The 22709-nt window shown below is 38.0% G+C and overlaps 1 protein-coding gene across 1 annotated transcript in view; it reads left to right on the top strand.

The window, feature by feature from the left end:
• LOC136857994 (4-trimethylaminobutyraldehyde dehydrogenase) overlaps positions 1-22709 on the top strand; it is a 168016-nt gene that overhangs the window by 4047 nt on the left and 141260 nt on the right. The window contains exons 2-3 of the mRNA XM_067137164.2: positions 20945-21200; positions 21283-21466. Of these exons, the coding sequence (XP_066993265.1) occupies positions 20945-21200; positions 21283-21466 (440 nt within the window). The remainder of the gene's footprint in view (positions 1-20944; positions 21201-21282; positions 21467-22709) is intronic.

Raw genomic sequence — 22709 nt, 5'->3', positions numbered from 1 at the left:
TATGACACAAGGGTATATATAGAGGTTTTTGCATGTTCTGAATTCTTGTAGCATTTCGTCGGTAAAGAACAATTGCAGAGCTTCAACTGGCGTCTCAGTATTCATAGCAAGTCCTATTACTCCAGGCAAGTGTTTTATAATATTATGTTCAGGTTGCCTGACCCTTCTATTATGGTTCATTACAGGCCGATGATTCCACTGGGTCCCGTCCTTTCAACATACATTTCATGCTGCTCACTGTCAGTCACGTCCTCTTCACCCTTGGACTGTTTGCTCTTAGAATTACGATCACTATTGTTTAAGATGTCCCGATCACTATCATCACTTGCACCAACTTCATCGCCGTCCAACCACTGTTCGATTTGATCCATTCTCTCGGAATAAATCACACCAATTCCCTGGAAAGAGGACGCAAAATAATTATTCATAGCTCATTTTGTAATATCATGTTTATCCCACTGTAAATAATCACAAGTAGAAAATATATCAAAATAAGCCCACTACTACACTTGTGGGTAATAAAAGTATACAGTTTTATAATAAATAGCAACGGAAGAATGGATGACTTACCAAAGAGTGAGTAAGATTAACAAGTCACCAATACACACCTGCGGACTCAGACTCCGCAAGTCTGCAGTTAACAATATAAACTTCTCTAATCAATAGCTCGGCAATTATCCAGACATTCTCATATCATCACGGCCTTTGTATTGTTGCAGAAGGAAGCTACAAGAAGGCAGCCCATTCTGCCTTGCATTTTTGGCCTATGATACCAAAGAATAATAAAGTGCGGACTCTCACTCCGCGGCGCATGTAACGGAGGGTTAATTCATTAATATATTGTCCATATTTAATATCTTACAGCCATGCAATATCTGAATATACTTCTGAAAAACTATGCTGCTAACATGTTTTAAAAAAAAAAACCCTATGTCTTAGTTATCCAAAAATGTACTGTCACTTTACTGAAAAAGCTGTGGTATATGAAATGTAATTATTGTGTTGCCTTAAGAAAAAAAAGTACTTTACTTTACTGTACTGTACTGTCCCTATCATGAGCCAGAAGCTCATGGGACCTTATGTCATAAATAAATAAATGAATGAATAAATAACATCAGAAACATGGAAGGAATTTCACTTAGTTCAGAAACAATCATCAAAGGAAATCAGAATCGAAAAACGCCCATACAACGGTAACAGGCTAAAAGAAATTGAGGAAGATTTCAAGAGAAATAACACAAGAAATTTTTACACCGGGCGAGTTGGCCGTGTGGTTAGGAGAGCGCAGCTGTGAGCTCGCATCCGGGAGATAGTGGGTTTGAACCCCACTGTCGGCAGCCCTGAAAATGGTTTTCCGTGGTTTCCCATTTTCACACCAGGAAAATGCTGGGGATGTACCTTAATTAAGGCCACAACCGCTTCCTTCCCATTCCTAGGCCTTTCCTGTCCCATCGTCGCCATAAGACCTATCTGTGTCGGTGCAACGTAAAGCAAGTAGCAAAAATAAATTTTTACAGAACTTTCAAAGAAAAATATTAAGGGCTATCAACCTCCTAGCCTCTGCTTCTGAAAAACAGATGGATCCCTGGAAACAAACATGAAAGAAAACTGTAAAATTCTCAAACATTACATTGATAAACTTCTTAATTGCCAGAAACCCACAGAAAAACTAACATTCCAAAAAACTACATCCAACCCCAATTCTAATCCACCCACAATAGAAGAGATAGAGGAAATCATAAAACAAATGAAAAATAACAGCAGCAGGAGAGGATGGTATTATTGCCGAGATCTGGAAGCTCCAAGATGAAAACATCACCAAAAACCAAAAAATCCATAAGATTATCACAGAAATTTGGGTCACAGTGAAAGTGCCAGAGGAATGGAAATGTGCATTAATCCATCCATTGCATTAAAAGGGTGATAAGTCAGATCCAAATAATTACAGAGGTATTTCACTAGTACCAGTTGCGCACAAAATTTTCTCTAAGGTGCTATTACACAGGCTAGAACCACAAGCAGATCCACAAATCGGGGAATACCAGGCAGGCTTCAGAAAAGGGAGATCATGCATCGAACAGATCTGGAACATGAGAACACTTTTGAAAGTCAGCCAAACAAGAAACACACTAGTTACCTTTGTGGACTTCAAAAAAGCATACGACTTCATAGACAGACAGATGCTCTTTGACGAACTGGAAGAATATGGCATTGACAGAAAAACCAGAGCACTTATACAACAGAAGCTTACAGACACCACCTCCAAGATCAAGTTCATGGGAGAAATTATGTAACCCTTCCAGATTCACACAGGTGTCCGACAAGGAGATGGGCTCTCACCATTCTTGTTCAACATGGTGTTAGACAAAATTATCAAGCAGTGGGAGGAACAGTTAAAGGAATACAGCTGGGGAGAACACGTGAAAGAAAAACAATCATAAAATGTATGGCATTTGCAGATGATATAGCCATATTCAGCAATAATACACAGGAAGCAAAGGAAGCACTGGAACGCCTGCATGAAATAGCTGCCGAAACAGGTCTACATATATCTTATGAGAAGACCCAATACATGGAACGACAGAACAACAATGTGCACATCACGCATACTGTATATGGATCCGTAAAGTAAAAAAAAATTAAATATTTAGGGGAATACATACGAATAGGAGGATCAAACAAGGCGTCTAACATAGACTTACTCGACTTTGACTTATTTCCTTTAATTCCAGGTGGAACATAGGGCCTCGATGATATTTCTACAGCTTGTTCTATTTGCTGCCAATGCTTTCACTGCAAAAGTCGTCTCCATAAAATTCGGATGGCACAAATTTTGTCTGGTTTCTGTAATAAGTTTAATTCAGGTGTGCGAGTTATTAGCCCACAGCACCCTAAGTCCAGTGGAGGGGCTGCCTCCTGTCTGCACTAGACCGCAGGATTTTTCTGTAGGGGTTATCTCCCTTAGCCTGTAAAGATCCCTCGTTAGCACAAGGCAGTGGTTTCTTCTTTATTTAGCCCCAAGAAGAAGGGTTGCCTCATCCGCCAGCTTCGCCGTACCAAAGGACTCCTCCGCCGTTGGGGTCTCCACCAGAGCCCCGTTAGCCATCACTTTTCAGGGTTCCTGTAGGGCCTTCACAACTACCGTAGCAGTCATGGGGCACACACAGTCCCCACTGTACATCACCCCTACAGGCAATCCCCTACTTCATGCCATTGCCCACCTCCCACGACGTGGACAAGGGGTTGGCCTTGTGGAAGGCATCTAACATAGAATGAATGGAAAAACTCCAGAAAGCATACAAACTCACATTATCACGTTATAATAAGAAAAGCATATCAAGACAGGCCAAACTTACACAAACAAAACTGTCATATTACCAGAAGCATTGTATGCATCAGAAATGACCACAATTGGAGCATCAGGCATCATAGAGACAGAAAAAAATAAAACGTAAAATTCTCAGAAAAATATTTGGACCAATACACAGAGATGGCATATGGATGAAACAACCTACCGAAGAGCTGTACCAGCACACTGGCAGACTCACAGACATGATCAGGAAATCTTTGATGTAGTAAACAGTTCAGTAATAAACAGTAAACAGTTGGTATCATGAAATAGAGGAAGACTTAAGGCAGGTGGGGATCAACAGGCAAATGATATGAGACAGAAAAGAATTCAGAAACAAAATTAGAAATACAAAATGTATAGTAAATGAGAAGAAGAAGACAGGAATATTGTGAACAGAAGAAAGAAAACGGGAGCACAGCTAAAGGATGAAGAGATTTTGGGAAGAGAAGAAGAAGAAGGGAAAGAAGTGAAAATTATGTCATCGTGAGATATTCTAGTTCAAACACTGTCCATAAGGGCAAAAATGAATGAATGAATGAATGAATGAATGAATGAATGAATGAATGAATGAATGAATGAATGAATGAATGAATGAATGAATGAAATGTGAGGACTTACAGAAGGCAGAAGATAACACTCAGCCGTAGATAAAGATGATTGAATATAAGGATCCAGGTTGAGGAGGTGACTAATGCTGGCAAAGTACTGAAGTTTACCTATGATAATAAAGACATTTACAGGAGGATACGGAAGTTGAAAGGTAGAAAAGCAGCATGTATTGGTAAGATTTCTGTGGATATAATAACGTCAATGGGTTGAGATATAGTGTCATACAGTAGTCTCGCTCAACCGACCTTCGCTTGTCGAAAATTCCGTGTTATCCGACACTGGTAGACTTACCTTGAACTTTTGGTGGAGACTGAATTCTGGGTCATCCTATTTGGAGGGTGCGACCGTGGGACAAGCACTGGCCTGACTGCTGGCGGTAGGACTGGTTTTTTCTCAAGGACAGGTGCAGCGAGTCTTCAGTCATTGTTCAGTGTTGATTGATTGGTTGGGTGCAGATGTTATAGTTTTCATATTCTCTGCGAGTATGGCAAGTAAATGGAAGAAAGTGATTGTTTCTATGGAAGAAAAGTTGAGTGCGTTGAAGAGACTGAACAAAGAGGAAACTCTTCAAAAAGTGGCTTCAGATTATGGTGTTGGATATGTTACAGTGGGAGACTGGAAAAAGAAGATGGAAGAAATTGAAAAGTGGTGTTCTACCAGAGCAACAAATGATGAACTGAAAATTAGAAATACAATTTAAAAATGTGAATACAAAAAAGTAAGTGAAGCACTATTTTTTTGGTTCACTCAAAACCGGGAAAAAGCGCCTGCCAATATCTGGTCCCATTCTGCAAGAAAAGGCGGTGTATTTCCAGAAGGAGTTTAATGAAGGGGACCCTAATTTTACTGCCAGTGCTGGTTGGCTTAATCGGTGGAAAAAATGGTACGGCATTAGGCAGCTTAATGTATATGGAGAAAAACTATCAGCTAAATCTGATGAGGTTGTGAAATTTTAAAATGAATTTCAATAAATGATCCTTGCTGAAGGATTAACCAGTGATCAGATGTTTAGTTGTAATGAGACTGGGCTAAATTTCAAGATGCTGAATCAAAAACTTTCACAGCCCAAGTCAAGACGTCTGCACCTGGTTACAAGCGTAGTAAGGAAAGAGTTATTGTTCTTGCCTGCAGTAATGTTACTGGGAACATGAAAGCAAAAATTGCTTACGATTTGTAAAGCAAAGAAGCCTAGGGCATTTAAAATCATTTCTGTTAATGCTCTTCCAGTCCATTACACGAATCAGAAGCCTGCCTGGATGTCTGCTGGAATATTTAAGGACTGTTTTTTTACACAGTTTATTCCAGATGTAGAAACATTTCTAGCTTCAAACAATCTACCTAGAAAAGCCCCTCTTCTACTAGACAACGCTCCATCACACCCGAATGAAGAGCAATGTAGAAATGGTAACATCAAAGTCATGTTCCTCCCTCCTAACGTGACGTCATTATGGCAGCCAATGGACCAAGGTGTGCTGGGAACACTGAAGAGGAAATATTGGCATAAACTCCTTTCATCCCTGATAGAGGAAATTTATAAAGACAACGACATGATAGAAAAAACGAATCAACATGAAAGACTTGGCCTACTGGATAGCGCAGTCTTGGGAAGAAGTTGAAACAACGACATTGGCAAAGTCTCGGAACATATTGCTGAGTGAGGTTGAACATAGACAGAAGGTGGTAAAAGAAGACATGGAAAAACATTGTTCCGTTACTGAATTGCATTCCTGGCTGTGAGGATGCTATGACTCAAGATGTGACTAAGTGATGTGCACAAGATCAGCTGTTTGAACTAACTGACCCTGATATTATTGATTTTGTGAATGCTAACGCAAATGAAGATGATTAGAAGAAGAACGAGGCATTGCGGAACAAAAGGAGAAAACAATGACTCACAGTGAAGGATTAAGTGCATTGGAAATGGCTTTAACCTACGTTGAGCAACAGGCAGAAGCAATCCCAACCTAGGTGTTGATTTTTCGTCAATGGCGGGATCTCGCAGTAAGAAAACATGAATCAGTAGGCAATCAGACATTGTTGACAAGTTTCTTTTCGTAAGACATTTGGAATGTTTTTGTTCAATACTGCATATACTGTACAATTGAAATGATAATTCAATAAAATGAGTACTGTAAAACATGTCATTGTTTTAGTCATACGGTTTAAGCTTCCTCTTTGTTTTAGTTCATTTTCAAAGTTATTCTGTATTATCCAACATTTTCGGTGATCCGACGTACTCCAGGTCCTGTTTAGGTCGGATAATCGAGACTCTACTGTAACTGAAATACTTATTTGATTACTGTTTGCATACCAGATGAATGGAGAGTTGCTGTAGTAGCCCCAGTCTACAAAGAAAAGGGTGATAAACATACAGCAGAGAAGTACAGGCCAGTTAGCTTGGTATGTGTTATTCAAAAACTCTGGGAAAGCATTCTTTGTGATTATATCAGGCACGATGTAGGCTTTTGGGCTTATGCCGTGTCAAGAAAATAAGGGGAAATTCTTTACGTTTTGCAGAGAACTGTACTATGCGTCATCAGAAAAAATCTTGACTGCGAGTCTTGAGCTATCTCTCCTATCGTTAGCAGTGGCGATCTGACAGAGCGAAGCCCAGCATACCTATCCCCACCGGTCCCTGCACCTATCGGGCAATCAGCAGCAAGTCGTGCGAGGTGAAGCTAGGGTCAAAGGAGGCAGTGCTTGGGCTGCATTATCTTTCTCCAATGCTTTGCACTCGGAAATACGAATAATGTTTGATCTCATGCGTTCAAATTTTGCAAATGGAACAATGTGTCAGATCCTTACATTATAGTGTGCTTTAGATTTCCATCGTTCTCATCTGACGTTAGGATTCACCGATAGCTTTGGTAGCCCTCAGTATACACCACTGCTATTGATGTGTCCAAGGCTTTTTTTTTTTTTTTTTTTTTTTTGGGTGGCCCATGGGAGACCACGGAAAAAATGAGGGTTTGTGAAGTAGACAAAAGTGTGTTTGAATGGGTGACTACATTTCTAGAAAATATAACTCAGGGAATTACAGTAGGTGAAGTACTATCTGATCCTGTAGTAATTAATAAGGGCTCCCACAAGGCAGTATTATTGTATCTTTGTTTTTGTTTTTTATGCATATAAATCATATTGAATCACTGATGGAGAGATGGCATGGAATAACATTAGTAGACAAATTAGCTTGAGTGGAGCCTTTAAACTCAGGAAAGGTCATAATATGGGGATAAAGTTGGAATTCAAGAGGACAAATTGGCACAAATATTCATTTACAGGAAGAGGGTATATGGATTGGGATAATTTATATCTAGGTAAGTGTGCAATAAATTTCCAAGTTCTTTGAAGTCATTTAGGAAAAGACTAGGTAAAAATTGTATAGGGAATCTGCTACCTGGGTGACAGCCCTAAATGCTGACGAATGAAATTTGGTTGGTTGGTTGAATGAATGTTAGTCCAACCACTAACTGCATACTATACACCCTGAAGGAGAATGTCATGCCCTACATGTAGATTTTGTCTCTCCTAACGGTAACTATTTTGTAACTGTTTGTAGGCCTGTTGACTGAGAAGAAATAAAACTTGGTGGAACGTAATCTTGATATTTAGGGTGTAAACTGACATTTAGCATGGGAAAATTTTAAATTTAAGATTATAAGGCTGCCGGAAGATTTACAGGAGATAGCTTGAAGCCTGGCTTGCATGTTGTCAAGTATTCGCCCTTTCAGTATTTTCTTTACAAAATGGATCTTTTTATTTAAGACAAAACCTATCTCTCACCACTTTTAAGTAAATGGTAGTCCTTCAGGATGATGTCATAAAAATGTTCACTTTTTTGTTTAAAGGTAAATTTCAATTAATACTCCTTGCACAGTGATATATTTAATACTAGCTAAAGTACCCCTTCTCTGTACAGATGTATGAGCAAGGTTTAAAGTGGTTAAATTAAGATGGCCTGCTAGTATATGTGTGTCTTACAATATGCTCTTGTAGACAATATTTACAACCTTCTCATCGGGTATGTAAATATATAGGTTGTGCCTCCTCAACACCCGAGAGCACGTCATTGAAACCCTGGTTGTCAAGATAATAATGTGAAATGAAATGTGAATTATAATCCTACTAAGTATGAATCCTAAACTTTCACACAATATTAAAACCATAGAAACTTGGAATATCAGTATAATACAATAACTATAATGATAATGGCTGAATAAATAAACTGGCCACAGTAGTTCTCAAATACAGATAAGCACTCTTAGCACTGTCAACAATACAACTGTTGCCTCCAAACGCTCTCCGTAGAATGGCATGTTAATTCTTCAGCTGGCCTGTTAACAAACAGACAGCAACTTTACACGAATGATGGCAAAATGAGTAGGCTCTTCATTAATGGAAGACCACAGCCAAAAAACACAAGAAAGCTGAGTTTTCTCAAAAACCTTTAAGAGTTATGAAGAAAATGCACATGATATTTCTCATAGAAAACTTAAATTCAAAGCCACGTGGTGCACTCGCTTTTGGATAAAGTAATCTGTTTACCTGTTATTTTAGTTATTTCATTGTGGACCACAGCCAAAAACACAAGATTGCTGAATTTTCTCAAAAACCATTAGAGATGCGAAGAAAATGAATATGACATTTCTTGTAGAAATTTAATTTCAAGAGCACACTGTGCACTTCATTTTGTGATAGGGCCAACCGTTTACCCATTATCAATCAGTCACCACTGATTTGCATTTACCGGGCAAGTTGGCTGTGCGGTTAGGGGCGCGCAGCTGTGAGCTTGCATCCGGGAAATAGTGGGTTCGAACCCCACTGTCGGCAGCCCTGAAGATGGTTTCCCATTTTCACACCAGGCAAATGCTGGGGCTGTATCTTAAGGCCACGGCCACTTCCTTCCTACTCCTAGCCCTTTCCTGTACCATCGTCACCATAAGACCTATCTGTGTCGGTGCAACGTAAAGCAGCTAGCAAAAAAAAAAAAAAAAATTTTGCATTTAGGGCACTTGTCCAGGTGGCAGATTCCCTATCTGTTGTTTACAAAGTTTTTTCTTAAATATATGTAAAGATTTTGAAAATTTGTTGAACATGTCCCTTGGTAAATTATTCCAATCCCTAACTCCCCTTCCTATAAACAAATATTTGCCCCAATTTGTCCTCTTGCATTCCAACTTTATCTTGGAATAAAGTGCCAATGCACTACGAGAGACTGTCTCATTTTCAAAAATTGATGCCTGCCTGGCTATCAGATGATAAAGATGTTGATTCCCATACGGAAATGGCACTGCCGGTGGCTTCAAGTAGCATATAAAGTGTCCTCCACGGTATGCACTAGCCATGCGTCTTGGTAGGTGTGCTGTTTACCAACTGATGAGCCCAACTTAGCAGACTGGGGCGAAACACTGGCAATCAGGAATGAGTTTGCTGGAAAATTTATATTGTCTAATAACAGACTAACTATATTGGTATTATAAATTTTCTCATTAGGAACAAATTTTTTAGGTGCCCTGTGGGAATCAATACCTTTAACATACTACTTAGTCCAGCAGCTCGCTGTTCTTTCTCGCAAATCTTCCTAGCCCAAACTTTGCAACGTTTTTGTCACATTACTCTTTTGTCGAATATCTCCCAGAACAAATCAAGCTGCTTTTCTTTGGATTTTTTTTCATTTCTTGAATTAAGTAATCCTGGTGAGGGTCCCATACACTGGAACCATACTTTTTTTAGGATCTTACCAGAGACTTATATGCCCTCTCCTTTGTAGGACAAAAATTGCCCAAATTTGGGACATACCCCTGAAAAAGTCTCCCACTAGTTCAAAACGATGAAATATATCAAAATCAATAGTATCCCTTGTGTGACTTGCAGTGTCAAGCAATATTGTTACCAAATTTCAGCTCAGTTTATCCGGTAGTTTTCAAGCCTATATGGAACAAACAGACAGTCGCCACATCATTTTTATTATTAGTATAGACGAGGTGCCCCACCCCAGCTTCGCACAGGAGCAGTTATGAATGTAAGGCAACAGGCTACTTTTTTGTTGTTGATATTTTGCTTTACATCGCACCAACACAGATAGGTCTTATGGCGACGATGGGATAGGAAAGACCTAGGAATGGGAAGGGAGCGCCCATGGCCTTAATTAAGGTACAGCCCCAGCATTTGCCTGGTGTGAAAATGGGAAACCACGGAAAACCATCTTCAGGGCTGCCAACAGTGGGGTTCGAACCCACTATCTCCTGGATGCGAGCTCACAGCTGCGCGCTCCTAACCGCATGGCCAACTCGCCCAGTCACAGGCTACTTTTAACCGAGGACTTGTAAGATTTTGTTGCGTATGACGTTACTAGTTTTTCCTCCAATAATGAACACGAAAAGATTTCGTTCTGATGTAACATATGAATGGGCCATGTGAAGCTGTCCAGAAGAAAAAACATTCTCCACTGTGATCAACTCTAACCATGCCTAAGTGTTTAACCCTGTGCTTTGTTTGTCATGCCAAAACAGACTCATACTGGGAATTGCATTTGATTGAAATCAAATAGCAAATCTGAAAGAATTATAGGGGGATTCTGGATATTATGACAGTTTCTCCTGTGCCACACCCAGTTAAAATGGTATCTTCAATCAAACAATTTTTAGTAGTTTTAATTACCAGTTGCATCCCATTGAATAACTTTGACCAGTGTACATTACATATATAGGCACCCCCCACTTTCAAAATTAGCTTGTGTGGTGACAAGCCAGAAGGATGTAAAGATTTAGAAATTCTGTAGGGTAATAAACAGCTTCTTCACTATTGACTACTGTGTCTGTTGACAAGTGAGTAATATACTGGAGCATGGGCAGTGAATTTGGAAAAAGATGACTCCAAATCATTCTTTCTCTGCCCTGTGACAATCATGAATCTCTTTCGTGGTCATTCATTGTTACTCGGTATGATGGGTTTGTTGATTTTATATACTTTAGATAATGAAAAATTGCAGGAAAACTACTATCATAGCATACCAAGTACAATGAAAAGATCACAGGCAGAATTTAGAAAAGCAGAGGTGCATGAAATTAACAATGAAACTCCAAACACATCGCCCCCTCCTTCCAATCTGCGCATGGAAATGTTCATAGACTGAATTTTAAAAAGACAATGTGCATCAAGTTACCAGGGAAATTCCAAACAGGCTGTAGAATGAAATGTTTACTGATGGAATACAGAAAAGGTGAGGTGAATCAAATTAATAGTGAAACTCGCTACGCATCCACTCTTCTCTGAAGTCTTTAACTCTACTGGTAGCTGCTGGCTGAAGTATTTGATGGCTTGAGTGAGAGGTTCACCCACTGGTTTGCCGTCTACTCACTCGCTCTGAAAATGTTGATTTACATTTCTGTATTTCAGAATGGAGATTGCGGAAAGAATGAAAACAATATCTCCGAAAATATAGATGAAAATTACATACTGTGAATGACATTTTAATCTACATTAGTTACTTGAGGCAAATAACCAATTTATTTTGAAAAGGATTGATTCATTTAAAAAGTTGTTTTAATTTGATGGTTTTTAGTGCAAACTGTAACATAAAAACCCTTATACTGCCATACTAAGCAAAAAGATTGTAACTCCACATGTGATAAAAAATGAGTTTTTCATGCCTACTGAATCTCTGTATCACAACCGATCTATGCATGAGCAAATAATGGCTTAAACGGCATATTTTTATGCCAAATTCATAATTTTTTAAACCCCAAGTTCCTAATTGATAACAACTGGTAGCAAATAAGCAGTAAATCCACATAAGAAGCCAAAATACCGTAAGTACACCAGTTGCCTGGAGATACGATTTCTTCACTTCCTATTCAACTAGAATCGACCGGCCACTGTATATCCAGTATGAAGCAAAAGCGCAGAAACTCTCACTGACAATTAAATTCGTACATTCTTAAGATACACTCATTATATGCATACCATTGTAACCCTATAACAGGGACTAAATCAGTATAAAAGTGTATTATATCAACTAACAAGAGAGGGATATCTCTGCATTGATTCATCAATATTCGTCTGATGTGCAGCACTAAGCATAAAGGAAGCATAGTTTTTCTACAGCATTCATAATTGATAATTAGCTGATCAGTGCTGCCAAGTACTGGTATTTAGACATGTGAGAAAGCAAAATGAAGTACGGTACAATTCTTTGCTATTATAAGGCACATGGTTTACTAGCTTAATGCTTTAACTATGACAAACATTTCTCTTATAGGTTAATAGAAATATGTCTGGAACACCTCGTTCGTGGCGGTTAGCTGAAGGAAATATCAGAGGAGCAAAGATGTTGGCCATGGTTCAACATAATGAAGGCTTTAATCTTTTAAGGAGTAATTCTGATAATCTGGGCAAGATCAATCCAGTTAGTAACAATACTGATGTTGCAAAGTATCATCAGAATGAACATTCCCTGGAACATAGTACTAGTATGCTTGAAACTGCCACACTGGTAAGGAACTCACTTTGATATTGGTGACCTAGATTCCACTCTGGAGGAAACTACCTTTGGTGGAAACCAGAGTGATCACGCTGTTCAGCTTTGTGAAATGAACGAAATCAGTGAATCTCCAAGTTTATATCCAGAGCATAGGACTGCATCTTCAGGAGCATTATATAACCCTGATCGATTAGGAATTTCACAGTCACTGAGGAATATACTCACTTCCTTGATATGTGACTTGGATCATCCACAGACATCAGGTGGACACGAACAGCAGAAAACATGCCGATGTCAAACATCAGCAAAGGGTCTGCTTCAACCCGTCAATGGACAGATTTAGGGCTGATAAAATCAGGCAAACCACAGTAGCGAAAGCTATTTAACATAAGTGTTTCTGAGAGAAAGGTTAAACAGTAGCAGAGTATTCGAGAAAAGCATGTTTTGAAATCACCCTGTGGAACTAGTTGTAGAAAGAAGTATAGTGAGATATTTAGTCATATTCAAAGGGAGAAAATATATGAAGACTTTTGGAATCTTAGCAAAACCGAGAAAGAAGTTTTCATTTTAAGCCACACTATTCATCAACCTGTTAAACGGACATGAAGTGGAGACAATTCTCACAGAAATATGTCTTTTTATTACTTTCTAAGAAATTACGATGGCGAGAGAGCTTCGGTATGCAAAGATTTTTTCTTAACAACCTGAGGTTTTTCTAAAAGTAGTGATACTTCGTACTGACCGTTTGTAGGGAAGCTAAATATATTTCTTCATACTGCCCTGCGTCTACACCAAAAACTAAAAGAATCAAAAGTGCTTGGAACAAAGTTGACCGTGATCTCCTGAGAGCACATGTTGAATCATTGAATCCTGCTGTTTCACATTACTTCAGGGAACATGCTCCACATAGGTGATACCTTCCTAGCGATATCATAACAGCATCCATGCACAAGCATTTTATACAGAACGTAGGAGGTTCATGTTCTCACATCTATTGATAAGTTTTAAGGGAAATTAATATTTCCTTCACAAAACTTGGAAATGAAGAATGTGGAAAAGTAAAATTTTCATTCAGCACAATCCAAAACACACAGTTAATCAGCTGAAAATTGGATACGGCATTTGCAGCGAGTGGGAATTGCACATTAGTAGAGCAAGTGAAGCTAGTAGAAAACATAAAAAGCATTCTGTTAAGGAATTCACAAATGACCACCTTTATTTTTCTGCAGACTTGCAGAAGGTGATTATACTTCCATGAATGGATGAATTAAGGTCTCAGTATTCACAAAACCTGTTATAGCATTTAATAAATAATTTTCTCCTCTAGGACCTACAACTGAAAACCGGAAGCCTTTCGCAGTATTGTGGCACGGGGGTATATCAGGGCGTAAACAAGAGGACATAGTCAGTACCTACCATGCTTTCTATTTGCATCATAGAGATGCTGAACATGTTACCTTGTAGGTAGATAACTGTTCCTCTCAAAACAAAGACTGGTGTATACTTACATTTTTATTTTTATGGTTATTTCAATGGAAATCAAAGCTGTACTACTTTGAGCCAGGATGCATGTTCATGTCGGCTGACTCTTTCCATCACCAGGTAGAGCTCTCCCCAGGGTGCAAAATCAGAGAGAAATGGTGGATGGGGAGAAGGATCATAGGGCTTAACTACTAGTGTTTATTTCAGGCAGTATCCGGCAGGGTAGGGGGTATATAGGTAATTCCTCTGTAAGTAAATTACCCCCTCCCCCAGAAAAATTGTAAATTTTAAATCTTTTTGTTTGAATTCTGATGTTATATCAAGAATGATAAACATTAGAAAGTTATTTCAATCGGCTGAGAACTTGGACTGTACCTTTCTTAAGAAAGGCCAGATGAGGTACGATTGTCCTGATTTATTGTTTTATTAGTGGAACCTTCCTCTACCAGGGCTAAGTGCTGACTGAACAAATTTGTCAGTTTGTACACTCCTTAAGGGAATATTGTCCTATTGGCTACCTATCGGAAACACATCCTCTCCAAGAAGTACAGGAGTGGTGTAAGCTCAAGCTACTTAGAGCGATGACAAGGGAGGAGTGCTTGAAAATAATATTTTTGCCCAGGTTTCAGGTGGATTTGCCAGAGTGAAACATGAGCAATAGGCTGCAGGTGCGGAGTTGCCACTGCTGCGTTGTTTTATTGCTCAAGGTCTGGCAGTCATTCTATTATTTCTATATTGTGTACTGTATATTATTGCTGATGTTTTTATGAAAATATGCACAGTAAAAAAAATACATTTTTTTTTTTCAGAAATATATGTGTTCTCATTATTTTATAATGAAAGAATCTTCCCCCTCCCCGGGCAACTTTAGTGATGGGGGAACCTTTGAGATAAAATCGTCTGTGCGGACCCCCACCCCCCTCCGCCGCGATTTCGCACTCTGGGTCTCTCTGAAGCGTAAGGGCAAGTTTACACTTTTAAAGACTTTGAAGACTCTGTGAAGGCATCAAACAGTGGGAAAGTGACAGCTAAAGTGGACACTCAAATGTTCAACACACAAACTGAACAAGCAAGAGGGACATCGTCAAGCCCTCTAAGATATTTCGTCAGTACATGTTGAACGGGGTAGTTTGTCGCTGTATTACGGAATGAGCTACAATGAAAATGAATCTGTAAGGAAACTGGACTTCCTGAACAGTAAGGCAATGTGTAAGGGAATTATGGCACGAAGTACTTGTCGTGGAATTCCAGCAGCTAAAAAGCTGGGCATTATAGAAAAATTTGTACCGCTCATGCCCAAAAATAGAAGGCAGTTTTGGCTTAATATTCCAACATCGGAAGTATCAGATTTGTGTGAAAGTTACGATTAATGATGAACATGACAGACACTATGAAGAGTTCAAATTTTAACATCATGAATATCCAGATATTTGGGCAATGCAGCGTGTCATAACACCTTCGTTTCTACATCAAGAATCCAAATATGTTTTTGTGTATAAAGTGCTTTACTTTATACATTTAGTTAGCAGTTTATGCAGTCCACTTTTGCTGATTTAATGCCAAAATATGTCATTTATTAACAAAAAATAAAATAATTATACCCACGGATAGGCCTATATCAAATATTTATACCTTAAGCATAAACATTAACGAAAACATTGTTGAATGGACACAAACTCATTTTTGCAATTTCTCGAAAACCAAAACTGACGGAGATACAGCTTTTTCGCTTAGTACGGCAGTATAGTGGGTTGTGTGTTAAAGATTGATATATGCCGTCCCAGACTTTTTTGGTTGAACTTCAAATTTACCTGCAGTAACAAAAACATTTATAATAAGATACAAAAGTTGAAAACTAGGAAAGCAGCTAAAATTGATAAGATTACTGGGGATATGCCAAAGGCAATGGGTTGGGATATAGTACCAATCTGAAGTACTTACTGTATTTGATTGCTGTTAACATGAAGGTCCTATACTGGATGAATGGCAAGTTGCTATATTAGCCCCTGTGTAAAAAGGAAAGGGTGACAAATATGAAGCTGATAATTACAGGCCAGTCAGCTTGTCATGTTTTGCATGTACGATTTGGGAAAACATTCTTTCAGACCATATTAGCCATGTTTGTGAAGTTACTGATTTGATAGAAGGCAGTTCAGGGTTAAGTAAAGTTATTCCAGTGAATCTCAACTTGTAGGATTTCAGCAAGATATAGCAGATACTTTAGATTCAGGTCAAAATGGACTGTATCGCTACTGACCTATTGAAGACTTTTGATAGGGTGGATCATGGAAGACTACAGAAAAAAGTGAGTGCAGTTGGACTAGACAAAAGAGTGACTGAATGGTTGGCTATATTTCTAGAAAACAGAACTCAGAGAATTAGGGTTGGTGAAGCATTATCTGATCCTCTAATCATTAAGAGGGTAATTCTTCAAGGCAGTAATATTGGACCTTTATGTTTTCTTATATACAGTATTTAAACAAACAGAGTTGGGAAGTAATTTCAGTAAAAGTAATTGAATTACCTGTAACAGTCAAATATTTAGTAATTTTTACTTGTAATCATTATTTTTCATAAGATGTAATTTACTTCTGAAAATAAAATTGTAGTCGTTACATTTTAGTAGTTATTACTTTATAGTAATAGATATACCCCGAATGGCTTGGGAACTTTGGAGCCCCAGCACTCGCAAGGCATCATGCCAAGGGTATATTGCAGGATACAATGCACATTCATTCATTTAATCACAGGTTGTTGTGGTTATTGGTTGATATTTAGATAATCGTGTACTAATTGGTCGAGGTAGTGGTGGTGGTGGTGTTTAATATGTTTTTGAGAGAAAGTCAACTGGACAACCATCCTCTATTAACACTAATCAGAGGGAAAATGGAAGAGGTCTGACACTTCAAAACATGGAGGTATCAGCAAACAAAAGGAGGGGCCTTGAAGGGCATGAGAATAAAAGACTCCTTAGGCCTCAAAAACCTAATATCATAGTTGGGAAAGAATAAGAGTTAATCAAGGGAGGTTGGAAAGGAAAGATGAAACTGAGGAGCCAGTTACAAGTAAGTGGAAGCAATGCCACACTCACGTAGTGAAACCATGGTCACCAAATCTCGCTCCCAAGTTGAGTCACTTTTTCCCCTTTTAGTCACCTCTTATGACAGACAGGGGATGGCGTAGATGTTATTCTATCACTCCCCACCCACAGGGGTTATGTTGTGTAGAATGTAGCCAGAATAAACGTGTGATGGGAAAGGAGTTAAGGAATTTCCGTTCCCCTATTTGAATAAATATTTTGAATTAACTGTCCTGAAAATAAAAATGTGAATATGATATGCAAACTTTGCTGGGGAGCGATCATTTTGAAAGTTTATTTAGTCTCACCTAGTCATAATAGCCACTTGATGACACTATGCTATAAAACACAAAATGGCATAATGCACTTTTCCTTGCAAATTTTGGTATCATTCCATCCTCATGTGAGAAAAAGAAAAAGTCAGTGATTCCCTAAAGACCTGCGTTCTATGAAGTAATGTAATTTTGCTGATTGCACATTAAAAAGTAATTAGTAATTGTAACTGAGTAACATTTTTCTCAGGTAACTGTAATTGAGCCCAATGACTTTTATTTTGTACTTTTTCCATCACTGTATATAAATATGAGTAAAGAACTGGAATCAGAGATGATGTTATTCTGTATAGAGTAATATGATAAGTTACCTGATTGTGAGAGACTGCAGTTAGGTTTAAATAAATGGAAAGATCTTCATTGGGGTAATCCACTGATCTCTATACCTGGATGGCTGGTAGCTTAGGTAGCAGTAAGCCGAATAGAAGATGACTGGCGTGGTAAGATGGCAGCGAGCGCACGGTGCAATAGACCACGAGGAGCGCGCTTGCTTTGTTTATGCTTAGTTCAGTGACGCCAGGCCTCTTGATTGTAGTTTCACGAGTGTTCTGTGCTGTGTTATTGCAAAATAAATAGTAGTGTATTTTACGAATTTAGGTTCGTTGCCTTGTAGTATGCTTGTGAATTACAAGATTAAATTTTAATATGTATGTGTTTATCTGAAATATGAATGAAGAAACATTCTACGGGGTATTAACATACCGCAGTATTCAGCTTATGGATGTACAAACAGAACCGATCAGCAGAAGGAGAAATCATTTCATCGGGGAGTTTTAATAATAATGTTATTTGCTTTACGTCCCACTAACTACTTTTTTAAGGTCTTCGGAGACGCCGAGGTGCCGGCATTTAGTCCCGCAGGAGTTCTTTTACGTGCCAGTAAATCTACCGACACGGGGCTGTCGTATTTGAGCACCTTCAAATACCACCGGACTGAGCCAGGATCGAACCTGCCAAGTTGGGGTTAGAAGGCCAGCGCCTTAACCCTCTGAGCCACTCAGCCCGGCTCGGGGAGTTTTATACTGTACATAAGAATCTTCCTAGGGTAGTGTTTTGAGTTTTAGGTTTATTGTATCTTATTTCGCATATTCCGGGAGCAAAATGGCAATTAATTTTTGTAGGTTTCCTTTCTCGAGACCCGAACATCTAAGATCATCGATTAGGAGTATCAGGTGGGAGAATTGGGAACCTTCTAAAACAGCTGTTCTCTGCTCGGATCACTTAGAGGAAGACTGTTTTGATAGAAATGGACAAACTGTACACCTTAGAAGTGATGTACAGCCAACTGTTTTCAATTTTGCTGAACATTAACTGCAAGTAAAGATTTACTTTTTTTTAATTTCTCATAATTAAACTGACGGTTTCGATGAAATAATTGACGTGACCTTATAACAATCTTAGGAAATGAAGTCTGGAGGAATTCTAGACCTTATTTACATCAGTAATAATTATGGGTTTCAGACACTGGAGTGGTGGGTGTTTGGGGCTATTCCATTATACTATTCGTGGTATTTGAGACTCTTTTAACTGGTGTTACATATTTCTGATGATGACTATCAATATCGCTTTGCTAGCTGAATTTAATTAAAGAGGTCTGTAATAGTACATTAAGCTGCAGGTAATGTGATATATTGACTAGTTTTGAATATTTGCTGGTTTTATAAATGTGTACATTTGCTTCAATGATATTTTAATTTGATAATATGCGCGTTATTTCTTGGAAACAGAAAACAGAAATTCATTATCAAGCACCGATTACGATATGTCGAATCTAGGCCTGTATATTGAGCTACGTTTATAGGTACACCATTTTAAGAATGCATAATTTCGTGGCATACATGTATACAATTTACAGCAATGTTTCCAGAAACTGGTTTTCACTCGTATTGTGTTACCGATCGCTAATTGCATGTATTCAGCACCTAAGTTAATATTTGCCGGCCGTTATTATACACTCATTTTTATTGCTATCCCGGAGATTTACTGACCTCGGAATGACGTGTCAGTGATCCCAATGTCCTTATGCTTTGAGTGAACATGTCTCTATATTTTTAATTATTCCAATGCGCCATTAATTGCGACTTAAAATTGACTATATTATCATTGCTTCCCCATAAGGAGAGCTCGAGGTTGGGTACGCCAACATGGCGAACCGCGCGTTCAACTTGGCGTACTTTCTCCTGCAGCGGAGACCTGCCATCAGCGATCCATGTATAGAGATCAGTGGGGTAATCACATAAACTGGATTGTATGCAAAGGTTACAGATCTCTTCATATGGTTATGAGGGTATTCAAGGATGTAAACGAGAGGACATATTGATGCAAGTGTATTAGACTAATATAACTTGGAAACAATATTCTTTAACACCTGGGTAAATAATGCAAATATTGATTATTATTATTTTTATTATTATTTTTGCAAGTTTTTACATCGCACTGACACAGATAGGTCTTATGGCGACGATTTATTATTATTATTACTTGTGAGGTATGGCTATGAAGTGTTTACATCCATTTATTAGTATTAGTATTGTTATTATTTAACATAGTTATGGACAGACGATCATATTATTTGTGAGGTTATGTCATGAAACATCTACTGTATTACATATATATATTAATACGAGTATATTTCATGTAAGGACACATAATTAATAGTATATAATTTATTATTACCTGTATATATGATGTATAATCTAATGTAAAATTGTTAAACACACTGTAATATCCAGAATAACGTATCTTTGGCACTAGATAGTTTTAGAAACTTCTTTATGTTGTAAGTAGGCAATTGGAGAGACTCAAATTTATGAGAAAAACAAGTTATGTCATATCCTTCTAGAAGCCTGGTCAGGCAACGTATATAAAGAGACAGCCTTGTGAGTGAGAGTTGAGTTGTTTTGATGAAACTTGTGTGGAAGTAGTGTTAGTGAGTGTTTGAAGTCAAGTATTTGAATTGGTTTTGTTGGGTTGGTAGTTGACATGCATCTGTTCCAGTCTTCTTATTCTTTGTGATAGACAGTTGTTCAAAATGGTGGTTTATTGATATATGTGTGTAATTCTGAGATAAAATTTCAATCCTACATTCACTTTGTTTCAAACCACAGCTGTTAGATGGAAAGCCATTAGCTAATCACATCCCCATAATGATAGCTTAAATAAGAGTAACAGAATGCAGGGTTTTTCTTTTCCTTTTTTCCCATTTGACTATTGATAACCTGGTGCAGCTCTTGTAAGGCAGACCTACTGGCGAGGATGTGCAACATCTGCCGTATATGGGAAACTGTATGTTGGTGTGGTGGAGAATAGTGTTGTGTGTAGCATAAGAGAGTTGCAGGAATGTTGGGGATAGCAGAAAGACACAGTCCCCAAACCACAGAATTATCCATTTTAAACTCCCCAACCTAGCCAGGAATTGAATCAGGCATCCTCTGAAGCAATGGCCACTACACTGACCATTTAGCCAAGGTGCTGGACACAAAATGCAGCTTAGTTTTTTCAATATTTTATGACAATGCATCACTGTTTTTCTATTCTACATACATGACCTTTGGTTATAGAGATGTTTAAATAACAATAATGGTCAATTCTGCTTGTTTTTTTTTCAGGGTTGTTAGTAGGATAAATATCTGGAGAATCTTATCCCCTAACAAAATATATCAAAAGAAGTATTTCAGTACTGCAGTTAAGGGACCATTTAACCATATAGGGGGTGCAAAAACTGCTTGTCTTGATGCTATACGAGATGTTCCAGTACGGGAGCCGTCCACTGGTAATTCATTGTGCAATGTGCCAGCATCCGGTGCAAATGAAGTTGATCGAGCTGTTACAGCTGCATCACAGGCATTTCGTCAATGGAGTAAGGTAAGAGTCATTACAACTTGCAGTTTTTTAAAAAGAGTTGGTCTTCTACATTATAGGAAGTATGTGTGGTTGTTGTTAACAGTTCTCCAACTCTGAAAGAGGGCGAGTCTTGCTATCAGCTGGTGGTAAGATTCGTCAGTATCTGGAGGAAATTGCTCGTGTTGAGGTGAGAAACACAGGAAAGCCCATTTGGGAAGCAAGGCTGGACATAGCATCTTGTGCAGATGCATTTGAATATTTTGGAGGCATCATAGCCTCTTTGGCTGGTGAGTTCTGAATTTTACGGTAGAAGAAAGTTGCATTGTTGGATGCGCTTGAGAACGGTTGGCTGCTGAGAGAACTCTTGCATTATTGTAGTGATAAAGTAGTTAAAACCTATTGAAATAGCTTAATTTTGTGTATTTCTGATTCATTTAGTGCTGTTGATATAGTGGTGTTTAGTGCTTGTTGGTAGAAATTGGGAGTAGTGATATTTATTTAAATTTTATAACAAGTAATTCAGTTGGTCTTCAGTAAATTACGTTTTCTAGATTAAGTAGGCTAGCTAGGTGTACCTTGTTTCGAATTTAGGTTTAGGAAATACTTTAGGTAATAATATTAACTTTAAAAATATTTGTAAATATCTGTAGGTTTGTTGGTATAATACCTACAAAGGCAGATTATCATAAGGAGTAGTACCGTAACTTCTGCCGCAACTTCTCCAGTATTTTGTATAGATATCCGTTCAAACTATCGCGAAGGTAATAATTTACTACATTAAAAAACACGATACACCTGTAAACTTCCATTTAAAAAGAAGTTAAAGAGGTTACACGGTAATAGTTAACACTCGTTGTATTGTAATTGATTATTGTCGCTCTTCATGTTCAAATATTGCATTGTTGGCTACAGCCGTGAACAAAGGGTGTAGTGTAGTCGAGTAAATATAAATAAAAATCAGCTGATCTTGTATTCCAATCATTTGTAGTTCTGAGTAGGTAGTTAAAGTATCCGTAATTTATATTGCGCTCCCTCAGTATTTATGAGTGGTTAGATGATAATAATAATAATAATAATAATAATAATAATAATAATAATAATAATAATAATAATAATAAAGTTCATATATTTCAGTAATTGCAATTCAAGTCCCTGGAGTAATAGGAGTAGCTTTGACAGAAATATTATTGAGAAATTATTGTAGACAACCTCGTATTTTTTCAGTAGGCTTAATGAAGGACACTTTTATTCTCCGTCCCGTGGAGTAAGGAAAATAATAATAATTATCCACCAGCTGTAATAATCACATAACCACGTTTCAGTTGAGAATTGTAGTGAAGATAAGGTATATTAGATAGTATCTTGCCTGTTATATTCGTGTTTTTCTTTGTGTACAGCAATCCTTTCGATACTTAAACATTTAATCAAATGCAAGGTTTCATTTCTATTAGAGCGTAGTAGGATAAAATTATACCCTAAAGAAATAATCTTCTATCTACACGTTTAACTTTGTTGGTAATCCTTGAGTAC

This window comes from Anabrus simplex, chromosome 1 (assembly GCF_040414725.1).
Source record: "Anabrus simplex isolate iqAnaSimp1 chromosome 1, ASM4041472v1, whole genome shotgun sequence".
NCBI classification, from domain to species: domain Eukaryota; kingdom Metazoa; phylum Arthropoda; class Insecta; order Orthoptera; family Tettigoniidae; genus Anabrus; species Anabrus simplex.
This window is presented reverse-complemented; position numbering and strand designations above follow the sequence as displayed.